The 17082-nt window shown below is 48.5% G+C and overlaps 1 protein-coding gene across 2 annotated transcripts in view; it reads left to right on the top strand.

Annotated features, from left to right (window-relative positions):
- Positions 1-17082, top strand: part of RANBP10 (RAN binding protein 10) — a 56332-nt gene that overhangs the window by 19417 nt on the left and 19833 nt on the right. For both annotated transcript variants that reach the window (XM_081032649.1, XM_081032650.1), the window contains exon 3: positions 346-398. In XM_081032649.1, the coding sequence (XP_080888775.1) occupies positions 346-398 (53 nt within the window). The remainder of the gene's footprint in view (positions 1-345; positions 399-17082) is intronic.

The following is a 17082-nucleotide window of genomic DNA, read 5'->3' as shown; positions in this document are numbered from 1 at the left end:
ACTTCTTGGGAATGGATTCTGCTGTCTTGGCTGGAACCAGAAATCAAGGAACTGGAAGAAGTGTTTTTCAGGAAACTTTCCTTTGAAACTGAAGTCAGTGGTTTCTGGTTACAGACACTACGGTTTCTTCCGCTGCCTGCCTAAGGCATTGAAATGATTTCCATTAGAAAATCCAAAATGTAAAGCTTCTCCAAGAACTACTAGTATTTAAGAGAGTCTCTCCATTCATTGTTTTTCCTGTGGTTTTTTTTTTTTTTTTTTTTTGTCTTTTACCAAGAAATATTTGAGAAGGGAAATGCATAATCATTTGCTAACCAAAATTTTTGTGTGTGTGCTTTTTTGAAGGTACATGGGAATAGGACTCTCAGCTCAAGGAGTCAACATGAACAGACTTCCTGGTGAGTGACTGGTTAAGAAAACATTTGTTCTATTCCCCTGATCCATTCTGTGATGAGAGTCATGGCGGCAGCCAGGAGGCTAGAAAGGACTTTGTCTGCAAGGCAGGCCATTGGGTAGAGTATCTTGAAAGATGGGCATCGGGCTGGGACGATGTGGGCTTCCATTCCAACAATTAATTGGCGAGTGATTGTCATTCGTGGAATTTGAACTGTTTGCAGTGAGAACCAAGTGACCTGAGCTTGCTCCCACTGGGGACACACCTCAGTAGCCTTCACTCCCATTGGCTTTTGTTTGACCAGCCTAGGACTCAGGCATATACGGGGAGGAAGGCTGCTGCCAACCCTGGCTCCTTTGTTACTTCACCATGTTAAAGGTCGCAGTCTTTATGTGGCCTCTCAAGAGAACATGATTGAGGCAATTTATTAAGAAATGGGAGGATGTGCATGAGAATTGGGTTGAAAGCAGCTGCAGATTTGTGGAATGCGCTGGGCCTTGCAGTTGGGCCACCTCTACCACCCAGGCACCCTTTCAGCTGTTTTTTGCCCAGTGGTTCATGCCCAGTCCTGGACAGAGCACAGCTGAGGGGACAGAAGCCCCCACCACAAACTGGTGGGTCCCAGAAGATGGTCCTAAATCCATTTGTCCCATAAGTGGCAGAAGTGACATGGTGCAAGCTGCCCTGACACCATCATGGAGGCAGCAAAGTCCCTAGGTTTTTGTCATTGTCAGAAGCAGCTCTTAAAACTTGCATCTTTTCCAGTCTGTTTCATGTTAATTGTAGATTTTTTTCTAATAGACTAATTTCAAACACTTGAAATCTACTTGCTTAGGATTCAACTAATTGTCAGGAACTTAGCTTTTTTTTTTTTTTTTGTACTTTGATCTGAGTGAAAACTGGCTTTTTGTCATTAATAAGAATGTGTGTGTGGCATGTCTGGCTTCTGTGTAGCATGTGGCTGTGATCTTTGTTATATAAGCCCCGGAACTTGGCTAACTAGATGTGTCTACAGCATCCATAGTCTGCCTCTTAGTGAATAAAGAGCTTGGAAAAGTAATTTCCCATCAAGTATAAACTGATTCTTAATCTTTCTCTTGCTCTAAATGTGCTCTTTGAACTTTTGCATGCTTTGGTGAGGGAGGAAAGAGGCTTTTAAAGGCTTATACAAAAATAACAATCATCTGTTATTGGATGGCACTTTAAGCAATCATGAACATGAGTTAAATAAATTTTTGTTAATTTTCATAAAGGAATACTATGCAGCCATAAAATGAGGATGTTCTTTAGATACTGACTTGGAGTAATCTCTAGGATGTGTTAAGTGAAAAATATAAAGCATAGAACAGTATATATTATGCTACCAAATGTGCAAAAAAAAGAGGGAAAATAAATATATGTATCTGCTTGTACATAGATAAAATATCTTTGTGAAGCTACAGAAAATTTGTAATGTTACCTGTTTCTGAGGAAGGGACAGGGTGGCTGGAGACAGGACTGGAAAGTGAAAATATTTTCACTTATGAAGCTTTCAGATTTTTTCCTTGTGAATATATTATCTGTTTTAAAAATATAAATAAAATTAAGACAAAATAGACAAAATCAAATGCCCCTGCGTCAAGAAGCCCTCACACCTGTCTTTCAGGTGGTCTTGGAATGTAGACTTTAACGATGTGCTAAGCTTGGTATTCTGAGTTCCACATGCTCATTCTTTAGTAAGAACTGTTTTTGCATGACCCATTGAGTTTGGGGTCCATGGAGTGAAGCAGACGAGGTGGGGGTGGTTCAAGATTCAGGGTGACCTGAATCTCTTTGAGACAGAGCCATGTGGACTCAGCCTAGTCATCTTATTTATAAGATGGAGCTTTTGACCCCTCTGGGATGGTTGGCGCCCTGCTACTGGTCATGCGCTTTTGGCATTGTTAATGTACCATTGTAGGGCAATCCACTTGGCCCTGGGGAAGTCAGACCTGGCCCAGGTACGGGGGAGGGTGCGGGGGGGCGCCCATAGGAAGAAGGGACAGTGGATGAGGCATTAGTTCCCACATTGGCTCATCAGGAGAGTTGGCACCTCGTTTACATCCCCCTGGTGCAGCTCTTTTTTGGCAAGAGAAAGGGGCCTCCGTGTTCTGTGGATATTGCACCTGTCTTCGTTTTCAATCTGCAGGCCAGTACCTGAGGGTTTTCCTTCCTGCCATATCTGATCATCTCTCCGATTATTCCTTAAGGTGGAAAGCATGAGTCAGATTGCATCTAGATAGTGATTCTCCCTGGGAAGGGTGGCTGCCTATGGCTTTCCCAGGGTACACAGCTGGCTGAGTGGCTGGACAGACCTAACACGGGTCAGAATTACGGATAGAAGGGAGGCATCCCTCTCAGGAATGAGGGTGGGCCTACCACTGTTCATCCCAGTGCTGGATTTGGAAGCTTTCCATTTTCTGGACTCACTTTTTTTGTTGTTGGCAGTTGATGAGGGGCATTCATTCTCCAAAACTGAAAGTCTCATGATTCATAAACACTTGGGACCTGAAACTACTTGCATGGGGAGGTGTTGTTTTGTAGTTAAGTTTTGAAAGCGGGAAGCATGAGTTTTTCAACAATTTTTCTTCTTTTTTAGGAATGTTCTGGCTATTCTGGATCCCTTGCAATTCCATATGAATTTTAAAATTAGCTTGTCAATTCCTATAAAGAAGTCAGCTGGGAGTTTCATAGGGATTGCATTGAATCTGTACATCAGTTTGGGAAGTATTGCGTCTTTTTTTAAAAATAAATTTTATTGGGGAATATTGGGGAACAGTGTGTTTCTCCAGGGCCCGTCAGCTCCAAGTCGTTGTCCTTCAATCTAGTTGTGGAGGGCGCAGCTCAGCTCCAAGTCCAGTCGCTGTTTTCAATCTTTAGTTGCAGGAGGCGCAGCCCACCATCCCATGTGGGAATTGAACCGGCAACCTTGTTGAGAGCTCGCGCTCTAAGCAGCTGAGCTATCCGGCCACCCCAGTGTTGCCATCTTGATGATATTAAATCTAATGATCCACAAGCATGGAATGTTTTTCCATTTGTTTAAATCTTCTTTAATTTCTTTCAACAATATTTTGTAGTTTTCAGAGCGTAAGTTTTGCATTTCTTTTGTCAAATTCATTCCTAAGTATTTGATTCTTTTTGATGCTACTGTGAATGGAGTTTTCTTAATTTCGTTTTTAGTTTTGTTGCTAGTGTAGAAAATATAATTGATTTTTGTGTATTAATCTTGTATCATAATCTTTTCTGAATGTTGCATGATTCAGTTTGCTAGTATTTTGTTAAGGATTTTTGCTTCTACTTTTATTTTCTATGTCCTTCTTTCCTTTGGTTTCTTACTTTATTTCCCTCCATACTCTAGGTATAGTTATGTCATTGTATTTTAATTTTCTTACTAATAAAGGTAGGTATTATTAGACATTCTTTTCTCCCATCCGAGTACTAACCAGGCCCGACCCTGCTTAGCTTCCGAGATGAGACGAGATCGGGCGCGGTCAGGGTGGTATGGCCATAGACTAGACATTCTTTTCTAAGTACTACTCACAAATTTTTATATGCTGTTTTAGTTTTTAATTTTAAAGTATTTATTGCATTTTTTATTCTTAATTTTCTTCCAGACCCAGGTTATATTCAAGAGAGTAGAGTGCTCTGTAATTTTTACATGATTGGGCACTATTTAATTATATATTTATTTGGCTGAGCCTGGCTTTATTCCATCATGATCAGGAATATAATGTGGGCTGCCTTTTAAAAAAGGTACTTAGTACTGGTTTATACTCTAGCACAATCAGGTTTTGTGAAATATGTAGCTCGAGTTTGTTCTTGATCTATCATATAATTTTCTATACACTTGTTTTTTTCTTATTCCTTTACCTATCTATATATTTTATAAATTTGTTACCAGGGAGGCAAAAAGAATTTGGAAATGATGTACTGGACCGGGGGCTTTGGGTTGGAGGATATGAGCAGCTGTGGGCCCCATGGCTGGTGCTGGGTGGGGAGATGGTGGGGTGTTATGGAGAGCCACGGAGGGGTTTAAGCAGGGGTGTAACCTGCCGAGGAAAGAGAGGCAGCAGCAGGTGCAAGGAGGCTCGCAAGGAGACTGTCTCAGTGGAGTAGGATGATGGGGAGGAGAGGACAGCATTGAATCCTGTGGGTAGTGATTCCCCTGGGCTTGGTACCTTCACTATAGTGAGTGATTGACTGCAAGACACTGGTGGTGTGTTTCCAGAGTTTTGCTGACAAATTTGTTTCAAAATGCTTTTATGAACAAAATGGCCCAGTAATGACCATTTTTGAAGCCAACTCTCAGTGTCATTAGGAGCAAGTGGGAGAGCTTGAGTTGAGCAGCCCTCGTCTGAGTCAGTCCAAAAAAAGGGGTTAACTTAGGAAGTCTAGCGTTGGCCTACTCACCTGACACTGTCAAGAAATACCTGGCCTTTGGCTCTCAGTTCTGCCTTTTATGAGTCCTCGGAAGAGAAATGTATGGGGAAGCAGAGGCCCGAGTGTAGAACTGGAGCCACTTTTCTTATAGGTCTTGGTCTAGTTGAGTGAAACCAATACGAACGGGTGATGGACTGACCCGAGAGAGAGTCTCTGCCCGTTTCTCTCTCAAGTGCTTCTTAACTATAGGGGACAGATAACCTTTCTCTCCCCGCCCCCTTCCTTCTCTCCAGGCAACTTGTTTCTCTGGTTTCTTTTTGGGTCTTGTTCCTGATTAGACCTCATAGTAGCTGAGTGAAGTGGGTGTGCAGGAGGGGGAGGCAGTTCTCACCTTCTTTGAGGAATCCAGAGGACTCTGGTTTGGCCTCTGAATGGCCCGGCCCTGCAAGTCAGCTCAAGGGCAGCCGGTGGGCCCTGCAGGCAAGAGCATACAGCTCACTCCTCTGTCTCCACTCTGTCTTTGAACAGAGCACACCTCCAGAAACCACAGTGCTTTCCTTAAGGTCCAGCGGACAGTGAACCTGCTTGCCCCACACTGAGGTTATCTTCCTGCAAAAATCAGATCCTCATGAGTTCCCTATCTCGGCTAAAATCACTCTGCCCTGGCCCCCCCAGGTGGGACTCCTCAGAATCATCTTCATGCCCTCCCTGTCCCTCATCCCAGGTTCTGTTTTTCCCCAAAACATCTCTTTCATCTGTCCTCCTTCTCTGTCTCTACTGTCATTGTCTCTCCACTGGGCTGTCTCCATGGCCTCCTGATTGCTTTTCCTCAGGCCTCTGCTCTCCACTCTCTGTGTACACTGAGCCCCTTGCCTGCTCAGGGCCTCTGATCCCTCTGCCCTGGGAACCCTGCTCAGCCTCTTCTGCCTCTTCTGCCCTCCACACACGCCACATGCCACTCAACAGGATGTCTGTGTTGGTCCCCAAATATGCTGCAAACGTTCCCCTTGGCAGATGCCCTTCTAGTCCTGGGGGTATCCTTCCTGCTTGTGACCCCCTGTGCAACCTTGCCTGATCCCTTTAGCTCTGATCACATCTCTGGGATGACACTTGTCACCTGCCTCGTGTGACTTTTTTACATTTACCCAACCATGTCCTCACTGGGTTGTGAGCTCCTTGGGTCTTGGATCATGTCTTTTTTATCACCACTCTCCCAGAATGAGCACAGATGCACTTGGGTTGTGGGATTGTGCCATTCATGCATTTTGCTGTGCTTAACACAGTGGTTTCAGCAAGCCAAGTGTGGTGGAACCAGTCTTGAGTCAGGTCCCCACTGGCCTGCAGCCTGCCTTTGGCTAGAAGCCTTCATTTGGAGCTCAGGCTACTCCCCTTCCACCCTCCCACCCCAAAAGATTGTGGTGCTGATTCTGTGGGAGGGCTCTGCCACCACCTCTACCTGTAGGAGGAATGACCGTGCCCCCCCCCCCCCCCCCCGCTTTCTGTAGGTCTAGGCTCGTTGTCCATGAACCAGCTTCTGGCTGACTGGTCATGGAGTAAACAGACCTGTAGGGCTGTGGTGGAGCAGTATTGCTCACTCTGCAAGCCACGTGACTCTGCAGCCACGCTGCATTTGCACCTGGCAGCTGTGTTACCTGGAGCAAGTTATTTAACTTCTTTGCACCTCAGTTTCCCCATTTGTAAAATGGAAGTGACTCTAGTACCTAACTCATATGCATATATGGAATGGTTAAGAGCATTGAGTGAATTAATTCCTGTAAAGTGTTTATAATAGTGCCTGATACAAAAAAAGGGTACATAAATACTATTGTGTTACTGAGAATGGGATTTCTTTCCTACCTGAGGAAGGAAGTACCTGTACATGTAAGGTTCTTTTACGAATGTTTATATATCAGAGTGGAGTTATCTGTAATCAAAGCTACATTTTCTCTCCAGTGCTTATGTTTTCTGTATTTGAGTAGACATGTTAGCTGGAGTTGAATTATGGAGGAAGAGGATGGCACAGCAGCCCAGGTCAGGATGTTGACAGTGTCAAGTTGTTTTCTTGTACTGGCTCAGTAGGAGGCCTCTAGGGCTGGCAGGGGCCTCTAGAGGGCTGCTATTCTGGGGGTCTCACTTGGCCCCGGGGGCAGATGATAATAGAGAGTACCTCTCATATTAGGCTATGGTGTTCAGACTTTTCTTGGGAGTATATGGGCGTGTGTTAGCTTGTACCGTCAGAGGTTTCTGTTGGAAGATGTAGAAATTGTAATGTTTACCTTTCGTAAGGTGTTTTTGGCTTCCTTAAGCATGAAACCAAGGAACAGGTGTGGCTCACAGTAAGCATGTCAGAACCCTTGGCTAAACGGCTCGGAAGCAGGGCAGCAGCCTCTGCAGGCAGGTGAGTGTACCAGTCGCCCCACCCACCTACCCATGAGCTGGCAATGAGTGGCAGGGACTGGGGTCCTTGGATTGGGGAAGCAGGGAGGAAACGTCAGGGGTGTGAATAGAGAGTAGGGTTTGAGCTTCTCCCAAGCTTGGGGGCTTTGAGGGGGTGAGGGCAGGACAGACCTTCTTTCTGGTCTTGTACCTCAGATAGAGCGAGAGAGACTCAGGCTGGGCTGATATGTGGCCCCATCAGCATCAGAGCTAGGCACCTGATAAGCTCCTCCTCACCATTTCTGTGGAGGAGGCAGCTGTTCCCTTTGTGTGGCATATATTACCTTGACGGTAACCCCTCAAAGGAGAACCCAGGTCCATTGAGGCATACTTTCCTTGAACAGTTGGAAAAGAAGCAGCTGGAAGAACCACAGCTTGGGGTTAGGGGTGAGGAATATATCTCCTGAAGCAGATGGCACCAGGCAAACACGCCTTGGGGTGAGGGGTGGGAGGACAGAAGGACTGTCTGCCTTCTTTCCACAGTGTGGCCGTCTTCAAGTGAGGATCTTCCCCTCTCCCTAGAGCTTTCCTCACTGCGCCTGCTCTGAGTGGGCTGTTAAGAGCATGGCCCAGGGAGTGTTTGTGTCCTGATCTCTGGCTGGGCCCTGCTTCTACTGGGTGGGACACATTCTGCAAACAGCTGATATTTTACATCTGCAGGTGCCAGAGGGGAGCAGCAGCAGACAGCGGAGATCAGGGCAGAACAGCGGGGGTCCGTGCCAGGTTCAGGAGGGCAGAGGCTAGCTCCTGTCGGTGTGGCAGGCACTGACAGATAGCAGGGTGTTGCTCCGCGGCCTTCCTCCCTATCGTCAGAGTACAGCACATGCAGTGGCGGGTCTCAGTAGCAGGTGGCTTTGCAGAGTGCATGTCTTAGGGCTTACTAGCAGTCGATGGGTTTCCCGCAGTCTGGAAATGCTGTTTTTGTCTGTACCTGCCAAATAGGTGCTGCTTCTTCCCTACTCCATGGAGGCTAGGGAACCTTGTTGCTCACAGCTGCTGTGTCCCCACTCTGTCTGCCGTTAACCACCGCCTCTTGGAGCACCTTTCATCCCCGAATCTGCAGTGCTTGGCAGGGGTCTGCCATGGGGCTGCTCAGTCCTGCTCTCTATGAGGGAAGCCATGCTTCTCTCCAGCTGGGGGGGTTGAGACATGAGGGCCCCCCGAGCATCTGGATGTACCTCCTCCTGACCCTGGCAGAGCACCTGGGAGCAGGCCTCAGCTTCCTTGGCTTGACTGTAGGTGCCATGTAAGCCTACCAAGTGAGTGCCAGCTGAGACTGTAAAGAGACACAGCCAACTGGTGATGGCCCTGCCTTTCAAGCCTACAGGGACCTCGAGGCAGCGCTGCCTGGAAAAGGGAGCAGCCAGGAATTCTCCGTAGCTACTGGGTAGTTGCCCAAGACCAGGGCTGTGGGAAGATAGAGTAGGTTGGGGTTTGTGTGCCTGGTGCTGTCCAGCCCCTTGCTGCCTTTCTCACTGCGTTGTTTCTCTGTTTGAGGTATCTACAGGAAGAGACTTGGATGGGAGTTGATCCCCAGAGGCCTTGTAGCTCTGGAAGTCCAGAACGGAGGGTTGTTTGGCAGTTGGGCCCAAGGGCCAGGTAACTGGTCAAAGCTGGTGGTGGTTCACGTGGTGGTTAACAGTGCCGGTGCTGCAGGAGCTGTCATCGCCCCTGCTGTCGAGCTTGTTTCCTGTCTCTGCTTCCCTGCTGCTCCTCCCTGGGCCAGCAGCACCCTTAGCCCAATGGCCAGCTCAGCCCGTGTTCCTTTTCCGTGGGCCTAGAGGAAGACCAGTATTAGCACAACATACCAGGGCTGCTCGGTAGCCTTTTGAAATGAGGCAACTCAGTCAGACCTGGAAATTACTATTCCTGGACTTGGGAATTCCTTATCTATGGTATTCTGCTTTTTTCCAAATAAGTGCCATCTGCCATGTCTATAGCACAGAGGTAAAAATTCTGGATTTGAGACTGTATTTTTCAGGGCAAGTTAAGTCTTTTGAGATAAGATGTTTCATCGACAGCAGAAGGGCCAGTTCTGAAACCCAAGTTTGCCAGTCTCTGAAAACAGCTTCTCAAGTGTCCTCTGGTGTGGCTGAGGCTGGGGCCACATCACACTGGAGCTGAGCAGGGACCAGTTACTGCTCAACCTCTTGCCTTCCTAGTGCTCGGCAGAGGGAAGCTGTATCCAGGGGCCTGAGAAACACTGCAATACTACGCCTGAGCCTCGTTTTGGGAGGGTTTTGCTATGCCCATCTCTCAGGCTCCTACATTACCAAGGGTCATTCGTCTACTGACTTTCCCCAGAGTTTCAAAAGGAGTTCAGTATAAACAAGGAAAAGCCAAACCCAACCCCAAAAAAGACATACCAAAGTCTAGGAGCTGAGGTTGCACCTCAGTTTTGCAGGACACCGCCACCCTTTTCCTTAGCCTGATGCGCAGATGATAGACGCAGCCTGTCCTATGGGAGCCTGAGATGTAGGTGGGTAGCTGCCAGATGTGCCACATGCCACATGAGCCATTTCCTAGCCAGACCCAGCTAGACTTGTCTGGCTGCCGCTGGGTCTTTCCTGTCCATCAGGCATCTGTTTCTTTTGGGTTGGGGGGAGCGGAGGAGTATGACTTACGGAAGGGCCCTTTACATGCAGGTGCTGGCTACATAGTCCCTCGCCCTGCCCAGGCTTCAAGTTGATACCTGGGCTGCCCCCACGGGGGCCGGCTCCCCCTGGTGTCAGAAGCTACCTGCAGAGACGGACTTTGTCTCCTGCCCTTTTCACTTTGGCTTCCATGCTGAGCACCATGAAGCGATGAGCCCAGGGAACCTCTGGCCCCTCTGGCCTAGAGCTGCCAGAAGCATTGCCTTAGGGTTCCTTGGTCCCGTGACTTGCGGTAATAGCCACTGAGTACTGTGATGGGCCTTCTCTGATGCCGTACCACAGCATTCGCTGAATAAAACGCTCGCTTTTGCTTTCCCATTATCTGTTGTTGAGCTGCTCCAAGGAGTGCTCCTGTCAGATTTGTTAATTTTTTAAGACACTTGGGATTTATGGGAAAGACATCTGATGGATTTCCGGGTAGGGATAGCTCTGAGTGAGTGACCACCCTTGAGAAGCAGCCCTGCCATGTCGTCCTCCATGGCATGTGTACTCTGTCCACTGCAACTCTCGGCCCAGGAAGGATCCTGGGCAAGCCAGCCCAGCTCCATTCCTCCATAAGCAGCCTCAAGAGTGACAATCTGAGAGCCACTGGGCACGGCTCTTGAGCTCTGCCAAGTACTCTGGTGATCAGGTGGCGTCCCCAGGAAATTGGGAACAAACGAGTGGAACAGGCCTGGGGCTGCGGTTGATGGGCAGAGGAGAGGTGGATGGTGACTAGCTCCACCCCTGCCTGCTCCTTCAGGTTAAAGGGAACAGGAAGTCTGAGGCACTGAGGCTTGATCACCGAGCTAGTGTTAGAGACGGAGAGGGATAGAAAACTCGTATGTGAGGACCTCCTGTGGGAAGTTCAGCCAGGTGAACTTAGAGGGGCTCAGAAGTGACAGGATTGGGATTCAAACCCAAGCCTCACTGACCTCAAAGTCCAGTGATGACTGGGACCCATTTACTGGGGAGAGATGGCTGGTTTGGTGGCATGGGAGTCAGTGCTTCGGCCAGCTTTGTGAACAAAGCGTGGGCTGGACTCTGTCCGGGTCAGCCCTGGGCCAGGACCAGAACCCAGTGGTTAGACACAGCCACAGCCCCCTCCCAGGGTTCTGTGCTAATGTGCTGATGGTGCAGAAATCTTTCCTCAGGGCAGCAGTAACCCTCTTCATTCCTGGCTCTGGGACTGAAGCCTTTGATGTACCCTGGCAGGTGGGTGTGGCATGGGGGCTCCTGGAGCCATCATACCAGTCCTTAGCACTCCCCTGGGACTCCCACCTGTAGGGCACTGTAACCAGGGGATGGCATCTGGGAGTGCCAAGATGATGACCCATTTCCTCAGCCACCCCTGCACTTCTGTGACTGGGACTTCCCCTCTGAGTGATGATGGAGGGGGAAGTGGGTCATGCCAGAGCATCTGAACTGGGCACCTGGGGCCTCTTGCCTCCTGGCTTGAAAGTGGCTTGGCTTTTCCTTGCATCACTGGCATCTGAGAGGTGCCTCATGTGGCAGGGGATAGTCTTTTCTGTGTGGGCACCAGGCTGGCTACTTCTCTGGTCTCTTTGGAGAGGGAAGAATGGTTAGCTGGGTGGCACTGTCTGTCAGTGTTGTCCCATTGTGCAGCCCCAGGCATCCTCTGAGCCAGAGCCACTTGGACCTGACTCCTTACAGCGCCTGACCGAGGCATCTGTGTTCCCTTGTTTTCTTCTGGACTTCACATCCCTCTGTCCTCTGAGATAGCTGCCTCTGGCCCTGTGGTGAGGGTGACAATTCTCACTCCAGCCTCACATGAAGCCCATCCAGAGAGGGGTAAGCACTTATGCTGCCAGGACCCATGCTTAGAAAGTTGCTGGCTTTGGCTGTAGGGTAGAAGTGGGAGATAGGAAGGGAGGCCCTGTTCTGAAGCAGAGGGTGGTGGGGCTGCAGCAGAGCCTTGCCCAGGCAGAGGTATGGGAGTCACCAGAGTTGCTGGACCCTCTTAACGGGAAGGGGGACTTAGAATATGGATTCTTCTAGAGCTGGCAGGTAGATTTGCATCACCTGTCCTGTTTCATAGATGATGAAACTGAGACCCAGAGAAGTTAAACGACTTACCCAGGGGTAGAGCCAGGTCTGTAGCCTGACTGCAGTCCTCTTTCCAGGGCCCAGAAGTAGCTTCACCATTAGTCTGTATAAGTAGGGGAATGATGCAGGAGACAGCTCTAATTTTCTTTTTTTTCTCTTAAAAAAAAGAAAAAAGATGACAAAACTTACAGTCAAGCCCAGGATTGCTCACAGACAGTGTGTCACAATGTGGTCTGACCCATTGACAATCTTGTACTTCAGGTTTCCTGCCAGTCCTTGGCCACATTTTCCTTTTCATTTCAACAAACATTTCATGAGCACCTTCTATGGGCCAGGTGTTATACAAGATGAACAGAAAAATGCTTAGATGTGTTCCCTTTAGTCAGAGAATGTTTGTTGCTTCAAGAGAAAGAAACCCATCTCTAATCAGGTTGGTTTGCCAGACCTCAAGCAGGGCAAACAGAGGAGCCAGGTGTCTCTCTGTCTCTGTTGCTTGCCTCTGCTTTCTGCTTATTAGCTTTAGTCTGTTAAACTAGCTTCCTACATGAGGTTGGAATGGTGGCAGCACAGAGCTTTGAGACCCCCCCTCTCTTCCCAGTTGCCTGCTGGAGCCACAGTGTTGGCACCGGAGGAACTTCTCCTTCAGAGAAGGTGAATGCTATCTCCCAAAGAAGAAGGGCTGGCAGACCACTCTCGGCACTTCTCGCTCCCATCCTACTGTTTGTTCTCGTGGCTTTAGGGGGCGGGCACCAGGAGGCTTTGTGCCCAGTCCCTTCTCAAAGTAGACAGAACTCAGCCAGACCCTGACAGGGAGTAGTGCTCAGGTCAGCCCAGCTTGGGGTCCAAAAACCTTGTGGGGGTCCCTGAAGTTTCCTGTGATGGAGCCCAGTCTTGAGGAATTCGTGCTGTTCTACTTTTAGAGTATCTTTTTCCCTATGATTGGATTGGGGGCTACCTCAGGAAGGAGGAGGTGGTGGCTTCACTCCTGAGGTTACGTGATTGGTGCTCACCTGAGTGTCCTTCAGAGGAAGGAGAACTGAGCTTCTGAATGGTGATCTCTATAAGACCACACAGGCTTCATGCAGCTTCTCAGTGCCTCAGTTTCCTCGCCCCTCCGATGAGGATTACAGTACCTGCTGATTGGTTCCGAGACTCAGAATGTTTCTCACAAGTAGACACCCTGGGCCCTTTGACAGCGATGTCTGATTGCTACCCCCTCATTTTGTAGAGACAGGAACCAAGTTCTGAAGAGCTGAGTGACTGCCCAGGGCCTGCCATCGTGGAGGGACAGTTCTGTGGTCAGGCTCAGACTGCAGCAGCCCTTCACGCCACACTGGCTGCCCGGGCACTCGGGGCTACAGTGTCTCTTTCTAACAGAGGCCATCCTCTGTAGGAGCCTGGCCTGAGATAAACAACAGACTGGCTACAAAATGTACAAAGGCAGCTGGGTCTTGGTCTTCCAGCTTTTCTCCTGCCTGCCCAATTCCTAAGAATGGCAATGGTAGGACCAGCTTCCCACGGCCTAGGGAGGTTCGTCGACGGGGGATGACTGAATCCATTTAGAGTAACTTCATTCCCTTTAACATCTCATCTATTTTGGACCTCTTGTGTTTGTTCTGCCCTTTCTAGTTTTTGACTAGCCTGAATTTTACTCCCAGAGGAAAAAGAAAGCCATCTATCAGGACAATACAGTAGGAAAATCCTCCAGTGACTTCGGGTTTTCTGTCCACGTCACTGTTTGTTTAATGAGTGTTCTCCATCACAGCCTTGGTGCATCTGGGACGAGCCACAGTCATCTCACCTGCCTTGGGTAGCCTACGGGTGCCAGCTTGGCTGTCTAAGACATCTCAAACTTAACTTGTTCAAAAGACCCGCTCCTTCTGCCCGTCTTCCCTGTCTCTCCGGAAATGGTACCACCATCCACCTGTTTGCCCAGGACAAAAACCTGGGAGTCATCCTGTTCCTCTAATACCATTAGCACCCACATCCAGCGAGTCCTATCAACTCTGCTCCAAGTTTTTCCTAAGTGTCACTAAGTTCTGGCCCCACGGGCCACCTCAGACATGCTGAGCTCTTTTCCTTGATTTCAAAAGTTCTTCTTTCTGTTTCTTTCATCAGACAGACCTCTCTGCTCAGGGGTCGCCACTCAGCGAGGACTAACTTGACTACGCTTTCCCTGTCAGTCCCCATCTCCCCACTCCCATTTCTAGTCCATCATCTGGTTCTGTTTTCTTCCGCACATTTTATCTACCAGTTGTTTTCTTGTTTGCTTATTTGTTTTCTTGTGTGTCTTCTCTGCTCCCTTCACACCACTCTCTACCCACTTTTGTCAACTCCCTGGAGTAGGTCTTTATTAACTAATTGATGGCAAGTGGATGATGCTTGTCCTTTCCAGAGGATGGGAAGATAGCACAGTGACCCTAAACTAAGCTGTTGCCACAGCCACTGTTACTAAACGAGATATATAATAGCATTCTGTTTACCCCAACCTGCCTTTCACACACATACATATACACTGTATATACACACACAGGCTCTTAATTGTGTTTGGACAAATACTGGCTATAAAATGATAGCTTCAGTTGAGGGTACATTATAGCTCTGATTTTCTTGGAAAAGCTTTTAAGTTCACAGTGAGGAGACGAGGAGCTGAGGTGTTTCTCTGCACTAATCTCTCCAGGTGCTCAATAATTTCCATAGCCATAGGGGACGGTATTATTATCCTATCGCTGCTGTAACAACAGTAGTGGCTTCAGACAATCATCTTACAGTTCTGGAAGACAGAAGTCCTAAAATCACGGTGTTGGCAAAGTGGGATGGTCTTTCTGAAGTCTAGGGAAGAATCTGTCGCCTTGCCTTTTCTAGCTTCTGGACTCCACCTACATTCCTTGACTTGTGGTCCCATCATCCACCTTCAAAGCCAGCTTCCAGTCTGTCTGCTCTGTCATCACCTTGGCTTTCCTGACTTGACCTTCTTGCCTTCCTCTTGCAAGGAACCTTCTGGTGGCATTGTGCCCCTCCCCCACGTAATCCAGGATAATCTCCCCATTTCAAGAGCCTGAATTTACTCACTTATGCAGAATCTTTTTTATCATGTGAAGTAGCATATTCATAGGTTCCGGGAATGTGGACATCTTTGGGAGGCCATATTCAGCATACCATAGGGACTGAATTTTCTTCCTTTGGGCAAACTTATATAATTGATAAATTATTTGGGAATTGAACAAAACAAAACAGGAAAATGTATCTATTTTCCAGCCAAACTGAAATGATGGTGAATCCTGAATTGACTCCAAATAAATATTTTGGTTTTTTTATTGAGCAAGATTTTCAGTTTTTAAAATTTTTACATCCATATTTATAGCTTGAGTTAAACTCAAAATTCTATGGTAGTTCTGTCAAAATAATTATATAGTTTATTTTTGAAGAAAAGTATTCAAAATACTTAAATTCTTATTTTAAGTTTTTGAAAATGTAAGCATCTGTTGTTTTGCTAGAAGTTATTGAACTCCCATACAGTAAGACAAAAATATCTCCCAAATATCCTTGAGTCACTACCTAAATAGGAAATGATTTTTCCAGGTTATTTCACTAAGTTTGGTAAATCAAATGGCCACATTATTATTAGGTTTTCTAGAGTACCTACTGCTTCAATCTGAGAAGGTTAAAAAAAGAAAAGCTGCCAGCTCATATCTTCCACGTTCTAGCCAGTAAAATCTGCATAAGAGATTTGTCGTGCAGGATCGTCTTTGTGGGAGAAAGAAGTAGGCTGGGCCTGGGTGGCGATGTGTGTTCCGGTCAGCTGGCCATGGCTGCCTGGTGAGGCAGCAGGGTGGGTGTGCCCTGGAAAGCAGAGACGGACAGGTGTGGCCTTCAGACAGGAAGCACCAGTGCCTGTCTTCCTTTAGGGCTTGGAGCTGGGCCTTCCCTCACTGCTGTCCTGTGTGCCCCCTGACTCACTGCCTGACAGAGATCCCAGGGCCACAGCGCCCTAAAATCAGTACATCTGACCACCCTCGTCTGGTGATGGCACAGGGGCTCAGGGATGGTTTCACTGCCAGGGTGGTTATCACCCCTAATGAGACAGGACCTGTGGCAGGAAGGTTGTGGGTTTGGGAACTTGAAGATTTGGGTTCAAATCCCAGCTCAGGCACCTCTCAGCTATGTGGACTGGTAAGCAAGTTCCCCAGTCTCCTGGTGAGGTGGAGGTGACAGTACCTGTTGTGCCAGACACGCGGGGGTATTGGGGTACTCTTCTAACAGGTTGCCCCCTTGTAGTCAGTTACTGTGTCCCATGGGAGAAGTCCCCATGCTCCATCTGAGGGATTCAGGAGGGGAGGGCGGGGAGGACGCTGTGACGGGTGTGGCATGTGGCTGTGGATCCTGAGTCAGGAATGGGCATGCCTGGGGTCCAGCAGGCTCAGTGTGAGCCAAACCTGGGAGGATGATTGTTACTTTGGTCTTCACTGCTGCAGCTGGCCGTTTTTCTTCTATGGGCTTCTGTAGACCAGGGGAGCGGCCGTTACTGCGGCTGCTGCTGCCAGGAGCCACAGGGCCTCCTATATTGAAGCCTGAGGAGAGACCTTGCCTACTATGGTCTCATCAGCCTGCCTCTTGATGCAGGAATGGGTATCGCTGTGCTCCAGAGAGCCATTTCCTGAGGTCAAATTATTTGTGTACCCACCAGCCATAGAAAGGCCCTTCCCACTCCTGGGCATAGGGAGCTTAGAAGTTGGGTCGATGCCCAGAGCAGCCCCTTGTCCTCTGAGCTAGGGAGTCCCAGTGTCTCTGGGGAATTGGGAAGGTGAGAACAGAGCCAGGCCTCCAGGTCCAGTCCTTGGGCCTTTCTAAAGCCAATCCTCAGCAATTCTCATGATCCTTTCCTTGTGAGGTGATGGGAGGGGACCAGCAGGGCTTCGGGCCCTGTACCCATTAGTGAGAGCCATTCAGTTGTGGCCTGTTCCCCACTATGGGCTCTGGGGGGAATGTTTAAGTAGAGGGTTCCGGGCTGAGAAGACATGAAGGCTTAGGGTACACGTGGCTTGGGCTGGATGCTCTGGTTATGAAGGGCAACTTACTCTTGAGCCCACTGGTTTCAATGCAGGACAGAGTTTGGGCTCTAGGGTCTGGTCAGCTCCACCTCTCCAGTCATGT

Source organism: Rhinolophus hipposideros (genome assembly GCF_964194185.1).
Source record: "Rhinolophus hipposideros genome assembly, chromosome: 21".
NCBI classification, from domain to species: domain Eukaryota; kingdom Metazoa; phylum Chordata; class Mammalia; order Chiroptera; family Rhinolophidae; genus Rhinolophus; species Rhinolophus hipposideros.
This window is presented reverse-complemented; position numbering and strand designations above follow the sequence as displayed.